The sequence below is a fragment of the Glycine max genome, chromosome 10 (assembly GCF_000004515.6).
Source record: "Glycine max cultivar Williams 82 chromosome 10, Glycine_max_v4.0, whole genome shotgun sequence".
Classification (NCBI taxonomy): Eukaryota; Viridiplantae; Streptophyta; class Magnoliopsida; order Fabales; family Fabaceae; genus Glycine; species Glycine max.
In genome coordinates, this window is record NC_038246.2 from 1,272,548 (window position 1) to 1,293,850 (window position 21,303).

Here is a 21,303-nt window from a genome sequence, read left to right on the forward strand (position 1 = left end):
TCAACTAAACCGGTTTAGTCATTCAATGAGCGCCGGTTGGAAAGAAAGGTATCTTCGTTTGCTTTATATCTCCTGAAGCAGAACATCACCTTTCCTATTTACTCACTGTGTGATCTAATCTTCTTCTATGGGTTGGCTTAGTCGGTTCATAACTGCCGTGGCTTTCTTAGCCATCGGAGTGATATTCTCACCGGAGACACTGGGGTCAAAATCAACCACACTTTCCACCTACCTCAAACTCGCTCACCTCCTCTGCTTCTCCACCGCCTTCGGCGCCGCTCTGTGGGTAACATTCATCGGCGGCATCATCATGTTTAAGTACGCATTTTTATTTTTATCATCCCTAATTTTATGTATTTATTATTCTTAGAATTTTGGATGAGTCTAATTTAACTCCAAAGGCTGGCTCAAGTGACAAGGGCTGTCACTTATATACACTATTTTGATCATATGACTAATCCATGTGGGATTTTCTAACAATTGTGATTTTGTTGAATGTTGTGGTTTAGAAATCTGCCGCGGCATCAGTTTGGGAACCTGCAAAGCAAGATGTTTCCGGCGTATTTCTCGATGGTGGGTGTCTGCTGCGCCGTATCGGTGGCTTCCTTTGGCTACCTTCACCCGTGGAAAACTTCCTCCACCACTGAGAGATACCAACTTGGGTTTTTGCTCTCTTCCTTTGCGTTCAATCTTACCAACTTGTTTGTCTTTACACCCATGACCATTGAGGTAAAGAAATATTCTATTAGCGTTTATTTATGTATATGCATTGTTCTTGCAAGTAAACAAACACAAAGCCTTAAGGTTGGTTGGATGGTCAGGAAAGAAGGGAAGGGGGAAAGATCAGGTTCGATCTATCTTGCTGACCTAAAACTAACAAACTAACAATTAACATTTGTCGATTAAAAAAAAACTAACAATGACTAAAGTAGCTTGATAGAATAGGAATTACAGGGGTCGAATGACTTTTCTGATGAGTTGGATTAGTTAAACGTTTTATAATTTTATTATGTGTTGGAACTGGAAACTTAAAATGGCAGATTGATTGCCATAAAGGCATAAACTGTTTATAGTGACGACCAAAGTGTTGGTGTGTGTGTCTGTTTTCATATGCATGCTTAGCAAAATTAATTTGCCTATGTCAAAATGAATTTTGTCAAAATTTCAGGCCCTTGAAAGTTGAAACAGTTTAGCTGTTCAGTAAAAAAAACTTCGTACCCCATTGCCCAGAGGCTCTTCGCTATGCGAAGGTATGGGGGAGGGATATTGTACGCAGCCTTACCCTTGCATATGCAAAGAGGCTGTTTCCGGATTCAAACCCATGACCAACAAGTCACCAAGGCACAACTTTACCGCTGCACCAGGGCTCACCCTCACCAAGTTTAGCTGTTCAGTAAAAGTCTAAAACCTTGAGTGGTTAAAGAAGCTTGATTTCATTTCTGGATCCTGTCAATAGTGTTAACATTCTGTTATTGAACCAAATATGAGAGGGGAAATGTTTCACAAAATTAAGCTAAGCATTTGTCCTATTATCTTTCATAGGCTTAAATAAAGACCAACCAAATCATCCAAATCTATAACTTGTGTTCATCTTAAATTTGATAAGTTGGCTGCTGGTTTGCACACTGATTACCAGCTCTTCTGGTCTTTCCACTCATTGCTGTATGGGATTTTGGACATTCATACTTACGCCTGAATATTGCTTATGTATATTCATATACCGAGTAATGAGTATCGTCTCCATAATTAAAAGTAACATTTCTTATTTAATTATCAATAAACTTCTTGATTTGTAGAAGTTTGTAATCTCTTATATCTGCTCCCTCATTCCCTCCACGTTCACATTACTGTTCTAACTTCTTTTCTTCCTTGGTTTTCTTCTTCCTTTTTTTTACTTTTTTATTTTAACCTTTCTTCATTTCATCTGTCACATTTATGTTAGCATTGAAGCAATGGTCTTGATCGTATCTTCTAACAAATATCTGAGTCATGTCAATTTATGCTGTTAAGCTGCCAACGGTTACTATACTACTATCTGGTAGTTTATAATTGATCATTTTGTTGTTCTGATGCAGATGATGAAGCAGAGGCATAAAGTGGAGAGAGAAAATAATATAGGGGAAGAAGTTGGGTGGTCAAAAAATGTAGAAGTTGCAAAGTCAAACCCAAAGCTTGCAGCCATGAATAAGAAGTTTGGTATGATTCATGGATTATCTTCCCTTGCCAATATAATGTCGTTTGGCAGTCTAGCAATACACTCTTGGTACTTGGCAGGTAAAATTGATCTCTGATTCAGTTTCTGCTTCCAATTCTATGAAAGACAAGTGAGTTTCTTGTGAAGAGATGTATAAGTGAGGATCTCAGTGTTCTCTCTATCTTCCACTTTCTTGCTTTATTGCCAAGTAAAAAGAGTCTAGAATGTCTGTGCAATTTATGAAATGTACTATCTAAGTATTACAGCATATTGATTGGTCAAGAAAATCTTATGGGTTGCCATGGAAACATAATGTAATCATCCTACCTCACATGAATAAAATAAGTAGTCTCTTTGAGACGGTTTACATTTTGGATACTCTCAGTTAAAATTTGGGGTGTGGAATGGATTGGATGGACTGGATAAATTTTTAATTAAAATGTATAGATTGAAAATAAAACATCTAAATCCCTTAAAAATGTATTAGCAAATTTAACCCATCCATTACTTATTTAATAATAAGTAAAGTATAAATTTATAATCATCCATTAATATTTTTTAACCTATCTATGTAAAGTATATCATATTTTATTTTTTTGAAAAAGTATTTTTATGAAATAAAGTTCAAAATTTGTTTTTATTCTTGTACTTGAATACTATATAGTTCAAGTTCCATCTCTTAAATACTTATGTTCATTCAATGAACTTTGAACTACTTGATTTAGTGGATTACCAAAATATGTTGTATGGATCACTATCTATCTAAAACGAAACGATAATCCAATCTAATTAATTCATTAATTTGTGTCTTTATAATTGAATGAATTGTTTGGATATATAGTAAAAATTGGAAGATAAATCTTTGAATGGATTGAATTGTCACTCCTAGTTCAAATCCGTGAAATTAGAATGATTGTTGGCCATCGAGTGACAACACTAGCCATGTTTTAATATTTTCTCAAAACTTGGAAGGAAACAAAAGGCTTGAGTTGTTAAGCCATGTTCATTATATAGAAGGTGTTGTGCACTTGTATATTTGCACGGTGCAAACACATACGATATAATAATGCTAGGTTAACCACCATTTACCAAACAACAAAAGATGGCTTAACATAAGATCTGTTTCAGACGGCGTGGTTGTGATGCCTTGTAGGTCCGTGATAGTGAGCCATCTCCAATATTGCATAAGATCTGTTTCAGAAAACCATAATGCTCAAAAGAAGCCGGATTGCGGATTCAAGAGATGTACTTAAAAAAATATTAAAAATTGCTCATTATTTCTGGATATAATTCGTAGGCTTCTGTTTTCCGCGCAAACCAGTTCTGAAACATACTCAAATAAGGGATGGAGAACCCTTTAAAATCAGTTATTTTCTTCATATTCAAAATGTACCGATTCATAGGGTTTTTTACGCTTGAGTCTTGACTTGATTTCATGTGGCTAACATATCTCTTCCTTCTTGTGCAAACGATGCCACGACAAATCATCCCTTTGCATCCCCGTTTCCAATTTACAATGTGATTAGACACATTCCAAACGTATTAAACCACGTCCAGTTATTAAAAAATAACTACAAACTTCTGGAAAGATTTTTTTAAATCATATGCACAAATTAAACAAATTCCAAAATAACTATATACGTATTAATGTAACATGAAATGTAAATAAATTACATTATACTTAAAAATAATACAGGAGTATAATGCATGTCACCATGAGAATAATATCCATCCAAGTTAATGAAAAATAAAATAACAGAAAAATAAAACGAACATGGAATAAAAATTGATCTATTAACAACATTGGTGCTCATTAGTTGACCTCCATATTTAATCTAGAGCAAAATAATAAAGGAAAGGAAGGAGAAAGCATAGACAATAAAAATTAACTTAAAAATTTATAAGTTCATTATTTTTTATTTATTTATAGAAGACAAGTGTAGGAGATTTTCAACCAATTAAACCACACTTCCTTGGTGTCCATTAGTTGAAGTTCTATCAGTAAAAAAATTAATTAAAATAATTTAAAATTTGATTATAATCAGATTCTAAAAATTTATAATAAAAACCATTATTACAAAGTTTTTTTTAAAAAAAAAAATCCAATAGCAAACTATCTTTATTATATATTTGATAGAGGTGAGCAATTTTCTTAGACTTCAAAGTTTAGAAAACGGTAAAAATAAATCTTCATTCTTCCAATAAAATATACATAATGCATAGAGATCGTTGTGTAAATCTTTTTTCCCTTCATTGCCTCCCCCAATCGGGTAATAGTTCTAAATTTTCCCAACCATTGAAGCCTTTTTAGTCCTCAATTTCAACTAGACTAAATGCAAATATAACACCAGAATCTCGTACAGTATACAACTTTGCAACAAGTGTAGCATCATCCACAAGAAGTTCCCCATGATACTAAATAATTAGACGTACGGCAGGAAGGATAGGAAACAATGCTGAATAGAGATAATCATAGACGACTTATCACAGCTTCCACCTCAGACGGTGTATAAAGATGATACGTTGGAGCCACCTTGGCAATGTCAACGTTGTTGGGAGTGACCTAAGATGAAAAATACAAAAGAAACGATTATTTTTTATTTTCCATTCTATTTTAGGGAGGGGTGGGGCGTCAATCAATTCACAGAACATGCATATGATTTTATCCGTACCTTTTCTTCCATAACTTGCTTCAAAATGGATAAAGCAATAGTCTCGGCTTCTTGAAGGGTTAGGTCCTGCACAACATATTAAATTAACACCGAATTGCATTGTTTTAAAGTCATCTTACAGCATGTTATGGTTCGGCATAATTTTAGAAAAATAATCACTCATTAAACACTCTCAAGGAGCTAAAAGAAGCGTCTAGCATGAGAGATAATCCTTCAGAGCAACATTGGCAGTGCATAGACAAAACAATTGAGGAAGATTGATGATAATGGCATTGCATTAATTTGACGATCACAAGAAATTTGACTAGTTTAACATTTTCCAAGACGATGGTGAGCATAAAGTTGCACAAAAGTAATTATGCTTCATAGAAATTTAAACAGGAAGAAAAAAACGGAACAGTATCAAATGAACAGTTAAGTATACTTACACGGTAAGACAGGGATATGAAAATAGGATTAAATTAAAGAAACAATTTTGCAGACCATTGGCATGGTTTGTTTTATCTTCTCAATAAGTAAAATAAAAATTAAAAGGTAAACTTGGAAGGTGAAGTTTAATTTGTGATTCCAGATAAAATGAATATATTATTTGAATAGTATTACCTCTTTGATACATTATTTATAAAGGTGGGTGATTACTGTATAGCATTGTTTTCAATTTAGTCTACCTGCCCTGCCACGAGTGATGAGTATGAGGTCTCTTCATTTCTTTACGTTTTCACTCTTTTCTCATTTTCCAAACCCAGTCAACAATAAATTTACAGTTATAAACAGAAGGTTTTGAAACAATCAATATTAAATTGTTGATACCTTGCTGAATTGTTCTTGTAGAGAACTGTCTGCACCTTCTGACCCTGAACCAATAGCTTTGCCATTGCATTGCCAAAATGTGCCAGATGGATCAGTGTAGTATCTAATAATCAGAACATTTCAATTCAGTAGTGAGTAAACGTCAGAAATCCAAAATGAAAAAGGATGGGAACAAGACCAGCAGCAATATAAAACTACAGTGACTGAATCAATAAATCCTAGGCACCAACAAAAACAGAATACCCATGATCTGCATTAGTGTGTCTGTGACATACATGAAAATGGAAAGTGTTTACAATTGAGCCTTAAACCTTTTTAGGTAAATGTCCTACACTCTACCCCTCAACTGTTTCCTGGTTAAGATAGTAAATTTTGCAAGTTGCAACCATGAACTGATTTCCATTCAGAAGCTAAAACACCAATGCATACTTTGAGAGTCGAACTTGCAAGGTAGACAGCTGAACCACACAATTAATTTATATCACAAATCAACGCTAGGAGAAGGTAAAGGTACACTGTTGAACCTAAAATAGCATTCTCTTTAAACCATAAAGAGTGATAAGGTGAGACAGTGCTACATGATAACATGACTATGAAATAACTGCGAAAAATGACACAGATCCTACTTCTTTTGACAAAGGAAGATGAAATATACAGTACATTCTTTAAGTTTTTTTAAAAAAAAATTGTTGAAATATGTTAACATGTTTGTGTAAAGCCATAATCTTTTTTGAAAGAATAGAATCTGAAAAAGATCAGATTTTATATTATTTTGCAAAACTACAATATAGCTTCTAAAACAATCTCCACAAAAACTCACATTATTCACAATCTTAAAATTACTTTTTTTAAGCATAAACAAAGGGCTCAGAATAGAAAGAAAGGCTTTAAGTGACAACAGAAGAGGATGTATCCTCAAGAAGGGGGAAAAAGAGAGAAATTAGAGAAAAGGAATGTTTAGCAAAAATATGCCCAGTTTAGAAACCATTAAATATACCCAAGTAGTTAATCAAGTCGATAAGTGGTTACTCACTAACCCCTCTTTGATCATTGTCAAGGTCAATCAGCATAAAATTGTAATTGTTCTTGAAATACTTTTTGTCCAGGATTCTTTTTTTGTAATTCCACTAATCCCCAGAAAAAAAAAATCATAATATACTCGGAATAATGACATCAATTTAAAACGATCACTAATATCATAGCTTCAGACAAACAATCTTTTAATGTAATGACTGGCTAAACACAGAAAACAAGCCAAAAGAACAACTCCATCATACTACCCACAAGTAGCCATTGCTTAATAGATGGAACAAGTACTTACAAGCTAGGTCCATTCTCATCATGACCAGCAATGAGGAGAGATACTCCAAATGGTCGGGACTGCCAAAGAGAAGAGAAATGGTGCATGTTACAATATATACATGATGATCTACTGTGACAAAAACACTGCCATTTAGTATCTTGTACAAAAGCAAAGGTTTATCACTTTATTGGCACAGCTACTGAACCAGTCTGTCTGAAAAGCATCTTAAATGAGGAATTAGACGCTTAATTATAAACTATAAATGTTGCACATTGATTCAATGATTGATGCAATAAGATGATATCTGTGCATTCCAAAATTTTCAGGTAAATAACTCTTGTTTACATCTCCAATCAACATTTGTCAAATGCAATATGTAAGGCACCAGTATATCTAGCAGATGCATAAATAAGAAGCAACTTTGCAAGAAATGTTCATAAATTATTTTTCCCAAATAGAAGCCTCATAAGCAAGCAAACAAAAATAGACGCGAATATCAAAGCTGAGAAGTTCTTTACCATGGACTCTTCATCACCTTCACCAAAACGCAAGGCTAGATCACAAAGAGCTTGGGTGGTGGACTCAACAGTCATAGGCTCACCATAGGAGAACCTGTGATTCTGTGAACAATAAACCAAAATATGTCAATCATTAGCTAATCAACTACCTTAATATATGCTATAAGGTTAACAATACCTGAGTTTCCACCCGTGCATGCTCAACAAGTGTTCGAGCATCTGCAATCAACCCACTCATTGCACAACCGATGTGCTCATCAATTTCCATAATTTTCTCAACACTACTAGGCTCCTGAAATGGAAGTTTCATGCAAGCGGATATAATATAAGTAATGATTATTGTATGCAGAGAAGAGAACCTAACAATAAATTATCTAAGCCTTTACAACCCCCACCCCACCCCCCAAAAAAAAGAAAAACAAAAAAAGGATCTCTTTTCACCCAAAAACAAAAATGAAGAATACATGTATAAAATAACATCACGGTAAACAGCATTATTTTTCATGAATATATGCATAGAACACATTGTATCTAAAATGAACAACGACGATCAAAATTCAAAAGTGTGTCCAAAATCCAACAGCTTGACCCCAAAAATCAATTTATGGGAAGCTCATCCGTGTCAAGTGTTTGCAATCAATATTTTGCTCAAGTGTCTTACTTGATTCCATCATACTGATGATTATAGTTAATAGTTAATAATTAGTAGCACATTCACGTGTAGAAATGTCAGAGTGAGATTATAAAAAGATCGGTAACATAACTTTTTTTTACAGTAAATCAGTAACATAATTAAAAAGTTAAAAAACGGACCAGGAGCGGCGATGTGATGCGCTTTTCAACTGCAAGGACAACTCCTTCTTTGGTCTTCAACCCAATCGCAGTTGATCCCAGCTGCAACCCATTTACAAACACAAAGACCCAAACAAAAAGGGAACTTAGAAATGCAACAGCTCCAAGAAAATTCTGACAGATGGATGAAACAATGATGGACGAAAGAGACAAACCTTGATGGCTTCGATTGCATACTCAACCTGAAACAAACGGCCTTCGGGAGAAAAGGTGTTGACTCCTCGGTCATACTCAGTCCTGTTAGGTTTCACTCGCGCAATTAAACAAACAGAAAAACCCTAATTCGTTCCTCAATTAAATGGAAATGCAAATTTGCAACAAAAGAGTGAGGGAGGAGTTCACCTTGTGAGAAACATCTTCTGAACGAGTAGAGAGAGAATGAGAAGCGTGCGTTTGTTTTTTTGTTTGGGTGAGTCAGGGGATACTGCGAGAGTGCGAGTTACCCAAAGGAAGGGCACTTAATTTGCTTGCTCCTCACTCTGCCTAAATGGCATGGGCTCATATGGCCCATACACATCTGGGTTGGATCCAAAAGAATACGTATTGACCATGTCTATTTACAAAAAAATCAAAAATAGACGCTCATTTTATTTTTTTAAACATTTTTTATATGAACACCACGAGATTTATAATCTTCACACACACTCTATTCAACCAGTTAAGTTAGACTTAGTTATTTTTTAAAATATAATTTATGTTTATATTTTTTTATATATATAAGAATCAAAGTTAGTGTAAGATTCAGAATCATGCGCCAAACAGTAGTTTTATCTTATAACTTTCTCATCTAATATTTTCTTCCAAAACTAATTATGCATGGGAAAGAGGTTTTTTTGTGGGCTTCATATGAAAAACACCATCCCCCTAAATATTTGTTTCATTGATTTTTCATTTTATTTAAAAAATAATAGTTTTTGTTTTAATTTAATTTTTTTAATAGTTTAACTTTTACATGATGTGCGATTAATAAAAAATTATTGTAAAACAATTTTTAACAGGTTTATTAATGTGAGTGATTTAGAGGAGAGTATAAGAAAAATCATATTGTCAGTGTATTTTAATTTTTTTAGTTACTATAAAATGTTCTTTATACAATTTCTTTCTTTCTTTTCATTCACCCTACTACTTATCCAAATTTTCGATTTTATTTCTCTTATGCATCTATCATTCATAAAAAAAAAAAAGTTCTATTAATTCTTCTTTATCTCATTTCTATTTTAAATTGACAATAAAATAACAAGAAAAATCTACCTATTGAACAATGTGCCTTTATGTATGAATTTTAATACCTACAAATAAAAAAAATGACAATAATAAATAAATGATAGTCCCATTAAGAATCAATATTAATCTTTACTTTGCATGTATGGATGCGATTATGTGAAGACTAATTATTTCCATAGGTAGCTTTGAACTCCAAACCAATGAAATCATCAATACTTTGAATCTTTACAACTACTGCTTGCTTGACGCTACGAACAATAATATCCAGCAGACATCGATATTTTCGGATCTTTACAACTAATAACGAGTGTGTAGTGACCCACCATCCGCATCAATCAACGGGAACACGAAAAATGTTGCATATCGCCGAGATAATATCTACTTATCCATCCACTATGCTCTTGACCAGCGACTTATTATTATTGAGGTGAACTTTTAAAGGAGTTTGATCTGCTAATTGCTCTTGACCTTTCCGAGAGTTAGATTTTAATTTTCTAAGCCAATTCCATGTATTTTTTTGCTCACCGCTTGGTAGTTGGTACCAAAAGAAAATGATGAGTGCAAAATCGGTTTGTTTAACCATATCCAAATCGACGTGTAGGTCGTGTAATGCCGCCAAAAGCGCGAAAATTGGAAAATTTGAGGTCCAAGACCTATAATACAGACTCAATTTTGCTTTGTTGGATGGATAGGCAATGAAGCCCAATTGGACTGGGTGGTGCCGACTTTTCCTTTTTTTGTTTGGGAGTGAAAACACCAGCCGTATAATGCAGACTAGAACTTGTTGAGTAGACGAAAGAATCTGGTTCCAAAGTTTGTCGGCTATTTTTGGTTTGGCATGTGAATCAGCATGTGCATAAAATGAGACATCGAGTGGAAACAACAGAATCTAGCTCGTTTTCATGAATTGGCACTGTCTTTCCTTGTCTACCTATCTTGCAAAGCAACTATTTGATCTTCCACTTTTTCAAGTTACAACTAACAGCCCCATTTGAGATTTCGCACGTAACACATGAGTAATAATATATATTGCTTGATCAAAACGTTTATCGATGAGATTCAGCTAACTGTGGTCCACAAATGACGAATTTAATATCTTACTTACAAAGCGCAAGCAACCTTGAGAATTGGAGAAATATTTACATAATAAGTCTAACCCATTTTTTGTTAGTCCAACCAAACACTCAACATGGGACCAATATAAGCATATAACTTGAATTAAAATACAATTAAATTTTTAAATATTAATTACTATTTTAGAGTAATATTCCTCTGCAAGCAAGGACTCGTAAGAACGCAATATTTCAATTTTGAAATCAATGAATAAAGAATCGTCTAAATGTGTAATGTCCTACAAAGCATGTGCCCTCGCCCTATACAATTGTGTCCCCCATGCTTAATAATGAATCATCTTATAAATTCATTTGAGGTTAATTACGCTATATGTTCCCAAGAGCAACAACCGAGCAGGGAACAAAAGCAACACAAACAAATGCATATGTTGGGATGTAACAATCCTACTGAACCTTTTCAGGGACTCTCTCCCTGTTTGTATCACGCTGGAGAAGGGTGACTGGCGTTGACCCACATTGATTGATATCATGGACCTCCCAGCAACAATGCTGGTATCAGCTCCACGAGATAACAGAAGAGGCCACCACACCTTACGCCGTTGCTCCCTCTTAGCTTTACGGATCTGGTTAAGTTCTTTGCGAATCACAGTTCTCAAAGACTTTAAGTAAGAGTTCATGTCATGATCTCGTTGTATACTTCCTCCAGATCCATAAGCAGATCGGTCACTTAATATCTCAAGTGGATGAGGTGAGTTTAAGAAGACCATCTGAGCAGCTCGGAGCCGCTTCTCTGTGTCATCGGATTCTGATAATGGACAACACAAAAGATATAGACCACTGCCAGATGGTAGGAGATGATGGCTTGGTGAAAATTTCTCATCTGGCTGCAGAATCAGCAGATTACCCATTGGTGCATATAGTAGCTTCTGCAGTAAAAATTCACAAATAAAACTACTTCAGAGATTTATATGAAAGAAATTTCTTCATCTACTTCAAAACTTTTTGAAAACCAGAACTTTACCTGTTTATTGAGACAAGGATGACTACGGAAGTTCCCATTGACAGCCTTCAATAGTTCTGCAACATGATTAGGGTAATTGCAAGAAAATGCTCGTGGTACTATGTCTCTGTGCATTGTGATTGCTTGAACATGGCTCCTAGGCAAACCTAATTTTTTTAGCAGACTATCACCTCCACACATGATGGATGGGGAACCAAATGTTATCACAGGAAGTAGAGAGGAGACCGGCACTTCATTCCTTATCAATAGCATGAGATTCACAAGTAATGCCAAGCTTCCACCAAGAGAATGGCCTGTGAAACGAAAAGTTGCACGAGAACCTCGAGATTTTAGGTGAGCACGTACTTCTGGCAACATCTGTTGATATATCCCTTTAGCAGCCTCATATATACCTCTGTGCACAAGTACATCTAAACCCTGGGGGAAAATGAGTACATCACTATGTCAGTTTCAGGATAGATAATTAGATACACATTAAGAAAGATTCAAAAAGTATTTATTTATAACCATAAAAAGAATGAAATTCCCCTTTAAAAAGAATGACATGTGAAGAACTACTACTTTAGTATGCAATATAGACAATTACCTCAAATTTAATTGGCTCAAAGAGTAGGTTTGCTTGCCATGAAGCCAACGTCTCAGAACCCTGCATATATTTATTAAAACAATATAGTGAGAAAGAGCACTCCAGAAAATATACATAAAAAATTAGCAGTGAAATACAGACACTCTAAAATACCATCAGCTAAACAACGCAAATAAATGTTGAGAACCACCATGATAATGATTTTATCATATTTAAGCTCACAAATTTTCGCAAATTACAGCAAACTTGCAAGCTGCAACCAACAAGTACAATTATAGTGCAAAAAGCAAGAGTATGTACTCAATTAAGTTTCCCCACCTGAATAACGAAAAACCTTGTAGCACTCTGGTCATCATCACAGACAAACCATTCACAGGGTGTTGAATGTGCAGAGTTCAGATCATCTGCAACAGCCTGCTTTACTTCCTCCTTTGCTGCAACCACTGCTGTCACTGAATCAGTAGTTGCCATCAAAGATGCCACCTCTGTGTTTAGCATGTTAACAGTGTCAAGGCTTTCATTGCTTCCTTCAAGTGAACCTTCACCAGTCACAGCATTTGAGGATTTGAATGGAAATATGCTACTAGTCTGAGAATGCAGATAAGTGGCAGCAGAGGCAGCAATATTATAAGCAGCAGTTGCACTTATCTTGTATCCAGCATTCTTTGGATCCTTTGTTTCTTCTTTTTCTTCTACCTTCTCATCAGTTTCAACTTTCTGGGGATCCTTTTCAGCAATTGCTGCAAATTCCTTCTTCTCTGTTGAAGATCCAACTTTCTGGGGATCCTTTTCAGCAATTGCTGCAAATTCCTTCTTCTCTATTGAAGATCCAACTTTCTGGGGATCCTTTTCAGCTGTTGCTGCCACTGCCAATTCCTTCTTCTCTATCGATGAAATTACAAAGCGCAGACCATGATGTTTCAAGAGTTTCCCTGGCTAAATTATCAAATCCAAATTATAAATTAGTGTTTATATGCATTTAGTAGAAAATCAAATTCCTAGATTTATCAATCAATTTCTGAACATGTCATTTTAATAAAAATAAAAAACCAGTAACAGAGCTTTACAAAAATATGACTAGTTATAAAATGCAATTGATCTCATGACTCATGTAAATGGTAAACAAACAGAACCCCTCCAACATACTCTCCTTGCAGAAATATACGTAAAACATAAATCAGATCATATTAAACCATGGGTATTCCAATAGCTGTTATAAATTACACTCCGCTAAATGAAACATGTGTCATAACAAAGCGCTTCCATTTTCAGATTACTGCTTCGTGAAGTTTAAACTTAAACCTTCTATAGGTTTTTGAAAAATTAGACAAATCATAACACACAGGATCTTCAAGCAATCAATGTGTGCTAGATCCAGATCAGTTAAGTACAAGATGAATCTTCTCAAAATCTACGAATCAGACTCAAAACAATAAAAAAAATCACAAATAGAAAGAAGCATGAAACCGACCTAACCCTACGAGTTACCAAAATTAAAAGCAGAAAGATCTCAAGTCTCATACCTTGATTCTAGGTATATCGTAAGCCAAGTTCCCCAAGTGTGACATCTGAGCGTACAATCTAGCTTCGCCTAACGATACCCTCCGAAGCATTCTCGAAAACGAGCCTCTATCGAATTCAGCCTCTTCTTCTTCACAGTAGCCGTCATCTTCATCAACCCCGCAAGCATCACATTCACACACCTCCTCCTCGTCGAAATTGGTTTGAGTTTGATCATGAACCGTACCATCCTCTTCATTGCGCTGTTTCCCTTCCCACACGGACTTCACATGCAGAATCTTCAAAACCCAGTTTCCGGTCTGCCTTTCCGTTCCGTCACCCTGGCCGTCATCTCTAACGGCCTTCGCTTCGGCGTTGTTGTCCGCCAAAACGGCGTCGTCGAGGGCCAGCCCTTTGTACCTGCTGTTGTTCCCCCGAGGCCAGAGAGATTCCAAAGGGTACCAAAAGGAAAACCTCGAAAACACCGACCTCTGCGGCGGTTTATCCCCGGCGGCGCGCCCCACCGTGCTCACCTGAGAAGGATTGGCACGTGCATCCAGCGACCCACTAATAGAGATCGTGGGAACCATCCCAGATTTTAAACACACAGTTTCCATTCTTCTTAGAAAACAAACACAATGTCCACAACAACGATGATTTCTTCTCTTTTATTTTTTTTAATTTGCTTCAAATGTTCAGCGTTTCGCAGTTTGCTTTAACTGCTTCTTCACGGTTGTTTAATGTTCGTCTTCAAAAAACGAGAGAGAGAACAAAAAAAATAGGAGGGAGCATTTAAAGAGAGGGCAACCGAAAAAGGCAAAATAAAAAAATAAAACAGGTGACCGAAATTCTCACAATTAGCTATGGGAGTACGTGTCTACCGGATCGGGTTTTAAGGACAAAACGACGGCGTTTTTTAGTGTTAAATAGACAAAATAGTGTTCTCTCGAGGCGACGGCGTCGTTGGGAAGAGGAGGGGGGATTTTCCGTGTTTGGTTTGGGAATTGCGAGAGAGAGTGTGTTGCAATTGCACTTTCGTAGGAAAAAGCGTGTGAATCTCTGACAGTTTCCAAACTTTAAGATGAAAGTGCCACCTCATAGGCGTAGATGAAGTGCACGCGTACTTCCGGTGACGTGTCGGTAAGAGCATTAATAGTTTTGCTTCCTATCGTTTCTATTCTGGAGGATCGCCCCCTGCGTCACGGGTAATATCGGTTGCTGCTAAACGCCATACCGGTCATATTAACCCTTTCCTTGTTCAAAACGCATATTTTAAATATTTATCTATAAGTCCATTTTCATTTTAGCATCTCTTTTTTATGTATATCTTAAATGATGTCATTATTAGCAATTGTAGTAAGATCGTACCTAAGAAAAGAGAACTGAGACATAATTCAATAATATTCAAGTGTAAAGTATATTTTATATATTTAGGTCAAGCATTAAAGATTATATAAGCGTGTACATCGCATGCGAACGATCTCAATATTCTTGGGGTAGTTCCAAATTTATCTAATCTAGTCCTTGTCTTGATATTTTTAGATAGTGGATGGTTACATCCAAATGAATATCTAGGATCTTGTAGTGTGCTCTTGAATCAATGTTATAATCGATACTCAATCTAAATTGGATGCCGATCATATGATCTTAAAGGAGGGGGAAAGGTTCATCTGAATTAGTTAGAGACCGAAAATACATCTTTAAAATAAGTAACAAAATTTAGATCATAAAATTAATCCCGCGAGCTAAAAATAGGAAAGTAAGGATGACTTTGGTGCCACAAAGTCATCGAATCCTCTCCCCAATGGTTGAATTTTGGTTCTTAATTTTTTTTAAAAGGTTCTATTATGGCACTTTAAGTTGTTTAAATGGTTTCATCTTGGTTTTGAAAAAAAAATGGTTTCATTTTGATTCATCAAATTTGCAAAATGGTACATTTTTTATCCTAAGAATCATATGATGTCAAGATCTTGTGTTTATAATTGATGGCATTCTATCAAAATTATTTCTAGATAAAAGTGTTGGATGTTGTAATATATTTATTGCTTTCAAATTTTTTAACTTCATTGATTGACTTACTTACCTAGAGATGAAAATCATGTTAGAAATAAACACACTAGTGGTATACACACTTGCACATAAATAGGTCAATTATTTATGTTTTAAAAAATTTAAAACAATAAATATATTACACGTCAAAGACTAAAGCAAACCTAATTAACTAATGTTGTGTTGTAGTAAATTCAATATTCACTTTTATCATAAGACACTTTCTTCTTGAGCAAAATAATTGGCTTTGGCAATCCTCCACAATATTTGCTTCAACTTCAAACCAGAAAAGTGTTTCTTGAAGTTATTGTACATGTCAAGGTGTTAAAGATAAAAAATTTGCGTGTTCATTTTAGTAGAATATCTTCAATTGTATTAACTAGACCCTAACATCATATGTAATTATTAGGATCAAAATTAAATAATTTTTAAAATTTAAAGTACCAAAATGGAACTATTTAAAATAAATAAAAGAGCTAAATGTAAACATTTAAAACAATGTCATTTCAATTAACATTAAGGAATACATCATACTCTTTGTTAACATATTTATCATTTAATACATCATACTCTTTGTTAACATATTTATCATTTATGTTTAAAAGGATTAAAATGAAAGAATTCGAAAACATAAAAGACCAAAAAATATTTTTGAAACTTAAATGACCAAAATAGAAAAAACTAAAACATAAAAGACCAAAATGTTATTTTAGCCTAAAAGCAATGCATATAATTGATTGTTGGTAAAAATAATCATATGAAATGAGACTTATATTTAAATATTTTAAGTGAAAAGTGATTTTAAACTATTTTTTTATTTAAATTATATAAAATTTAGTCATTTTTAATTGATAAAAATAGTTGTTATTAAAAAAAAAAGTAAGTAACATGCCACTCAGCTGAAAGATGACAGATACTTAGTTGAAATGGACACTAAATTTTTTTCTTTTAGAAAATCTCCTCTAAATCATTAGTATGGCTATCAAAATCATAAGCATCGGCATGTAGGTTCCAAGTCCAAGTAATAGTATGGTCCCTCGGCTATTCTTGAAAAATGACCTAGTTTTGCCAATTCCTTGAAAGAAGTTTTTATGAGATTCCTATTTACCAAAATTTTTACTTTTGGTTTAGGTGAAAAAATAATCATTGAGTCCTTCTCTTTTTAAACAACAACACATATAAAGAGATTTGCCAAAACAAAATAGAATTTGTGAACTTATTAGAGATATTTCAATTGTGTTGTGTTCTCTTCTATCTTATAGTTATTTATTTTATATTTTCTTTAATTTAATTTATTTTCTTTAGTTATTAAACACACATCAAACTATATTTAAAAAATATGAATATTAATAAATCATATGAGAAATAATTTTCAAAAGTAGATTTTTTTTGTTTACCGGAAACATAGATTTTGTCAACAAATAATAAATCATGTTAGCTTTAGTAGAATGTCTTTACTTATGTTTACTAGGCCCTGACATCATATATAATTGTTAGAAGCAAAATATATCATTTTACAATCTTGCGCGGTTCGCCACTCAGAGACTCAACAAATTGCTTCGCCTTTGGCTCTAAAGTGACTAGCAAATCACGTGTCCTCATTCTCGTCGAGGTAATATTTCATTCGCTCCTTGTTCTCGTGTTCTTTATTTTCGTTTTTGTTCTTTCTTATTCTCACAATTCCTAGTTGTTTTCGTTTTTGTTCTCACTCTCTCTTTCCGTTCAGAGTATGTTTTCTCTCTCTGTTCAGACTTCAGAGTACGCTTCCTCTCTCACGGTGGTTCGTCACTGGTCTCTGCGATCTAGGTTTCGTTTTTTCTTCAATCAATTTGTGTTTCGAGTTTGATTTTACGATTTCGTTTTCTGTCTAGGGTTTCATTATGCCATACCACTGAAGAACGAAGTTTATCTCTCTCTTGTGACTTGTGAGCAATTCAAATTGCGGAGGTATAAGATTATGTTTGAACTCATAATACAAATAAATTGGGTGGATTTTTTTACGTTCGAAATGAATTGTTTGAGCTCATAATACTATGTATAAGTTTGTTTGAGCTACGACAAAAATTAAGAATCTTCCCCTTTACTAGTTGGAAGAAAATTGACCATACTGGAATAAAAGAAACAGTTGGCATAATTTTTGGTGGGTTATGTTTATTTTTCAACTGTGGTGCTTGGGTAGAAGATGACAACTACTGTGTGGGGGTAGGCTGGGTGTGGGTTTTTGTCCCAAACCAAAGGGTAGGTTGGGACAAGTTGGAAGTTCATTTGAGGGGTGTGCGGTTGCTAAGACCAGTGTCTCTGATTCTTTCCTTACTCCTTAGTTGAAACATATCATCTTTCCAGTTTTCATTCTCTGGCATTCTGTGTGCAGAACAGAACCTACACACTGCATTGGAAGATACAAGAATATCATCAGTTTCTCCTATTCATTAACTCCAGTTACTCACTGAAGATAACATTGGAAGCATTGGGCAATAAAAATGAGCAATTCCTCTGCTGGAACCTCATCAAAACCAAGAACAGCTTCCTCACAACCATCAGAAACTTCGTCCAAGCGCAAAAGAGGAGTTTTCCAAAAAGAATGTAAGAGTTTTTGTTCTGATTTTTTAACATTTTAGTCTAGTTTTTTCTAATCCTAATAATATTCTTTTTTGGTTCCTGTAGTGCAGCACATGATGTATGGCTTTGGAGATGATCCTAATGTGAGTGTGAAACCCTCCCCCATGCTTGTGTTCCGATGTACACTTAATTTGTGTTGTATTGTCTTGGTTATGCAACATTTAACTACATTCTTTTCATGTAAATTTTAAAGAATAATGTCTATTAACTTGAACTCTTTTTTTTGCTGCTTTGATTAGCCACTTCCTGAAAGTGTGGCTCTTATGGAGGACATTGTTGTGGAGTATGTCACAGAACTGGTAAGACTCTTTAACTTTTTAGTTGTTCAACTCTGTCTGAGTGGCCTGGACTCCTGGAGTAGTTATAGCTTGGTTGTCCTTATGCTAAATTTGTCTGCCAAGGTACATAAAGCCCAAGATATTGGATCTCAGAGGGGGAAGCTATCAGTTGAGGATTTCCTCTATTTGATTCGCAAGGTACTCTTTTGTTAAAAAATTGCAAATAATTATTATGAAGGTTAAAAGTTATTGGGGAACCTTGAAATATTTTAGCAAATTTTTATCTTAGTCTCCCTAAATCCTTTTGTTAATTGTTTAAATCTATTAGAAGGGTAATGCAAAACTGAACAAATGAATTAAACAGGAATCCAGCAGAAACTAAAGGAAAAATCCTCTATAACACCCTTCTATATATTGAGAACACCCTATTTAATTGACCCATCTTTTTATAAGTTTTTGTTTCCTAATTTATTCGGAATCAAAACTTCACAACACAATTGGAATTAGTAATCTAACACTAATACTAGCCAGAAATTGATGTTTCCAATCTGCCTTTGTCTTCATGCTAACAATGGATATTAGCACTATTAACATGGCAAGCCAAGGAATCTGACATTTTCATGACTATATACTCCTAACACCCTCATTTTGAGACTAGGAACTGACGTACTATTATTTTACCAAATGAGTCTGCAGAGAACCACTAATGCATAATGTATAATTATGTATACCAATGTTTTTTATTCCACTCCTGTCTAGACTTGAACCCACTTTGGTTTTGTAGCAATGAGACCATTAATTATTAGCATTAGATCTATATGAGGCAAATTTTAGGTTGATTTAACAATGTCTTAAGGATCATTAAGCATTTCCAGCAAATATAAATGTCAGTACCATAGATTGTCGAAGTTGCACCCTACTGACATTTGCAGAGGTTAATTTTCTGGTTCGTCAAAGGCTTAAACATGCATTGGCAGAAAACCTTCCTGCATGAAAGTTACGCCATCATTTTTCATTTAGGTGAGCAAATGTACCATGATACTATAAGAAACTAGTGAAGACTGTTTTGTTCTAAAATGAAGAAAAAATTGAACTCACTTCTTTGGTGGTTGGTATTGACGATTGATTATGCAACAACCTTCTTGACGATCTTATTCCGGAGAGACAGCAGTTAAGAAATTTGAAATTGGCACGCAAGCCTAGACGCCGTTCACACAACAAAAAAAACCTGGAATGTTGCAGCCTTCATAGAGAAGATTATGAGCTAACATACCATTAGTCATAAGTTAATATGCTCTATATTATAAACAGCAGAATTACACTACAATCATATTTGTTTTCCGTTTCATGATAATCTTTTGTTGTTTGTCTAAGATCCATTATATACTGCAGGATTCGCCAAAACTTAACCGCTGTACAGAACTACTTTCTATGAATGAAGAGCTGAAACAAGCAAGAAAGGTTTTTGAATCAGACGAAGAGAAACTGAGGAAGGTTTTTGAGGTGGATGACTCAGTTGAAGGATGAATAATGAAGTTACTGAAATGCACTAATGACTCAGTTGAAGGATGAATAATGAAGTTACTGAAACGAACTAATGACTCAGCTAACCTGTTCTTTGTTGGTTATGATGTGTTTCGCCTTTTTGAGGATGCTCTAGATATGAACTTAATCCCTAAACGTCCATGATCGAATTGAAAATTTGTTTTATCTTCGTACTCAAATATACATAATCTTAAAATCAATTTGTGCCTTATACGCATGTTTTTGTTTATATTTAAGAAATATATATATATATATATATATATATATATATATATATATATATATATATATATATATATATATATATATATATATATATATATTTTATTTTAAAAAAAGCTTTCAGGAAGCTGTAAGTAAAAGTAATTATTTCTTCAAAATAAATTAATTCAACACGAACGGAGTAGTAAGATAAGGGTTCATTGGTTTAAGCTTTTAAAAAATGATTTTCAGAATGTGTACAAATCTAATTAAGTTTTTAGAGCTTCTAAGGCTGCTTGTTTTAATTTTTTTAATGAAAAATCACTTAAATTTTGACTATAATTACTTTTGAACATTTAGTATGCTTGCATAAGTTTATGAAAAATATAAAAAATAGATTTCCGATTGTTTCAAGTAGTTTTTGAAAAAATGTAATTATTTAAGTTGGAAAATAAAAGTACGTTTACATTGGTAATAAAAAAAGTGGCTTTGGGTTTTATAAAATCTCTAAAAAGAAGATAAAGTACTTTTTATATTCCTTTAATTCATATTGTTTAAAAACCTAAACAAACGGCTCTTGAACTTTTCAAACAAGTTATTTAAAGAATGCATAGAAAAGTGATTTATGTTTTATTTTTTGAAAAAAAATTCATTTCACGTAAAGATACTGATACAAATGGGCTTGCTTTAAATAACCTAAAGAGTTAGTAGTGACTTGTTTGTAGATGTACAGTGTCAACCAAAGGAATTATCTATCAACGTAGAATAAAAAAACCATTTCTGACTTTTTTCGTGCGAAACACAACTGCAAAAAAAATACTGATTTTTATCTAATAAAGTTGGATAAAATGGCAATTT

At 34.1% G+C, this 21,303-nt stretch overlaps 4 protein-coding genes across 6 annotated transcripts; 2 read left to right on the forward strand and 2 right to left on the reverse strand.

Moving 5' to 3' along the window:
• Nucleotides 1-100: 100 nt before the first annotated feature.
• LOC100305973 (uncharacterized) lies at nt 101-2,471 on the forward strand. The gene is made up of 3 exons (NM_001248784.1): nt 101-318; nt 510-729; nt 2,076-2,471. Exons 1-3 carry the CDS (start codon nt 128-130, stop codon nt 2,289-2,291), a joined length of 627 nt encoding a protein of 208 aa, NP_001235713.1. The 5' UTR covers nt 101-127; the 3' UTR covers nt 2,292-2,471.
• A 1,756-nt stretch (nt 2,472-4,227) lies between these two features.
• On the reverse strand, nt 4,228-8,805 carry PAE1 (20S proteasome subunit). Its single transcript, NM_001248230.2, has 9 exons — nt 8,692-8,805; nt 8,505-8,586; nt 8,311-8,391; nt 7,676-7,789; nt 7,498-7,599; nt 6,998-7,056; nt 5,677-5,779; nt 4,867-4,932; nt 4,228-4,757 (listed from the first exon to the last, which is right to left on the reverse strand). The coding sequence occupies exons 1-9, from the start codon at nt 8,703-8,705 to the stop codon at nt 4,665-4,667; spliced, it is 714 nt and encodes a 237-aa protein (NP_001235159.2). The 5' UTR covers nt 8,706-8,805; the 3' UTR covers nt 4,228-4,664.
• Nucleotides 8,806-10,875: 2,070 nt separating this feature from the next.
• Nucleotides 10,876-14,799, reverse strand: LOC100786628 (phospholipase A1 PLIP2, chloroplastic). Its single transcript, XM_003535917.4, has 5 exons — nt 13,777-14,799; nt 12,572-13,189; nt 12,254-12,313; nt 11,668-12,084; nt 10,876-11,572 (listed from the first exon to the last, which is right to left on the reverse strand). The coding sequence occupies exons 1-5, from the start codon at nt 14,368-14,370 to the stop codon at nt 10,994-10,996; spliced, it is 2,268 nt and encodes a 755-aa protein (XP_003535965.1). The 5' UTR covers nt 14,371-14,799; the 3' UTR covers nt 10,876-10,993.
• Nucleotides 14,800-17,309: 2,510 nt separating this feature from the next.
• LOC100789657 (transcription initiation factor TFIID subunit 13) lies at nt 17,310-20,423 on the forward strand. 3 transcript variants are annotated; one of them, XM_006588514.3, is made up of 9 exons: nt 17,310-17,414; nt 17,529-17,582; nt 17,674-17,749; nt 18,174-18,385; nt 18,467-18,504; nt 18,661-18,720; nt 18,823-18,897; nt 20,092-20,260; nt 20,306-20,423. In XM_006588514.3, exons 4-8 carry the CDS (start codon nt 18,283-18,285, stop codon nt 20,224-20,226), a joined length of 411 nt encoding a protein of 136 aa, XP_006588577.1. In that variant the 5' UTR covers nt 17,310-17,414; nt 17,529-17,582; nt 17,674-17,749; nt 18,174-18,282; the 3' UTR covers nt 20,227-20,260; nt 20,306-20,423. The 3 variants fall into 3 exon arrangements, with proteins under 3 accessions (XP_006588577.1, XP_040862226.1, XP_006588576.1); XM_041006292.1 differs by having other exon boundaries at nt 20,092-20,248; nt 20,294-20,423; XM_006588513.3 differs by having other exon boundaries at nt 17,311-17,414; nt 18,179-18,385; nt 20,092-20,423.
• Nucleotides 20,424-21,303: the final 880 nt, after the last annotated feature.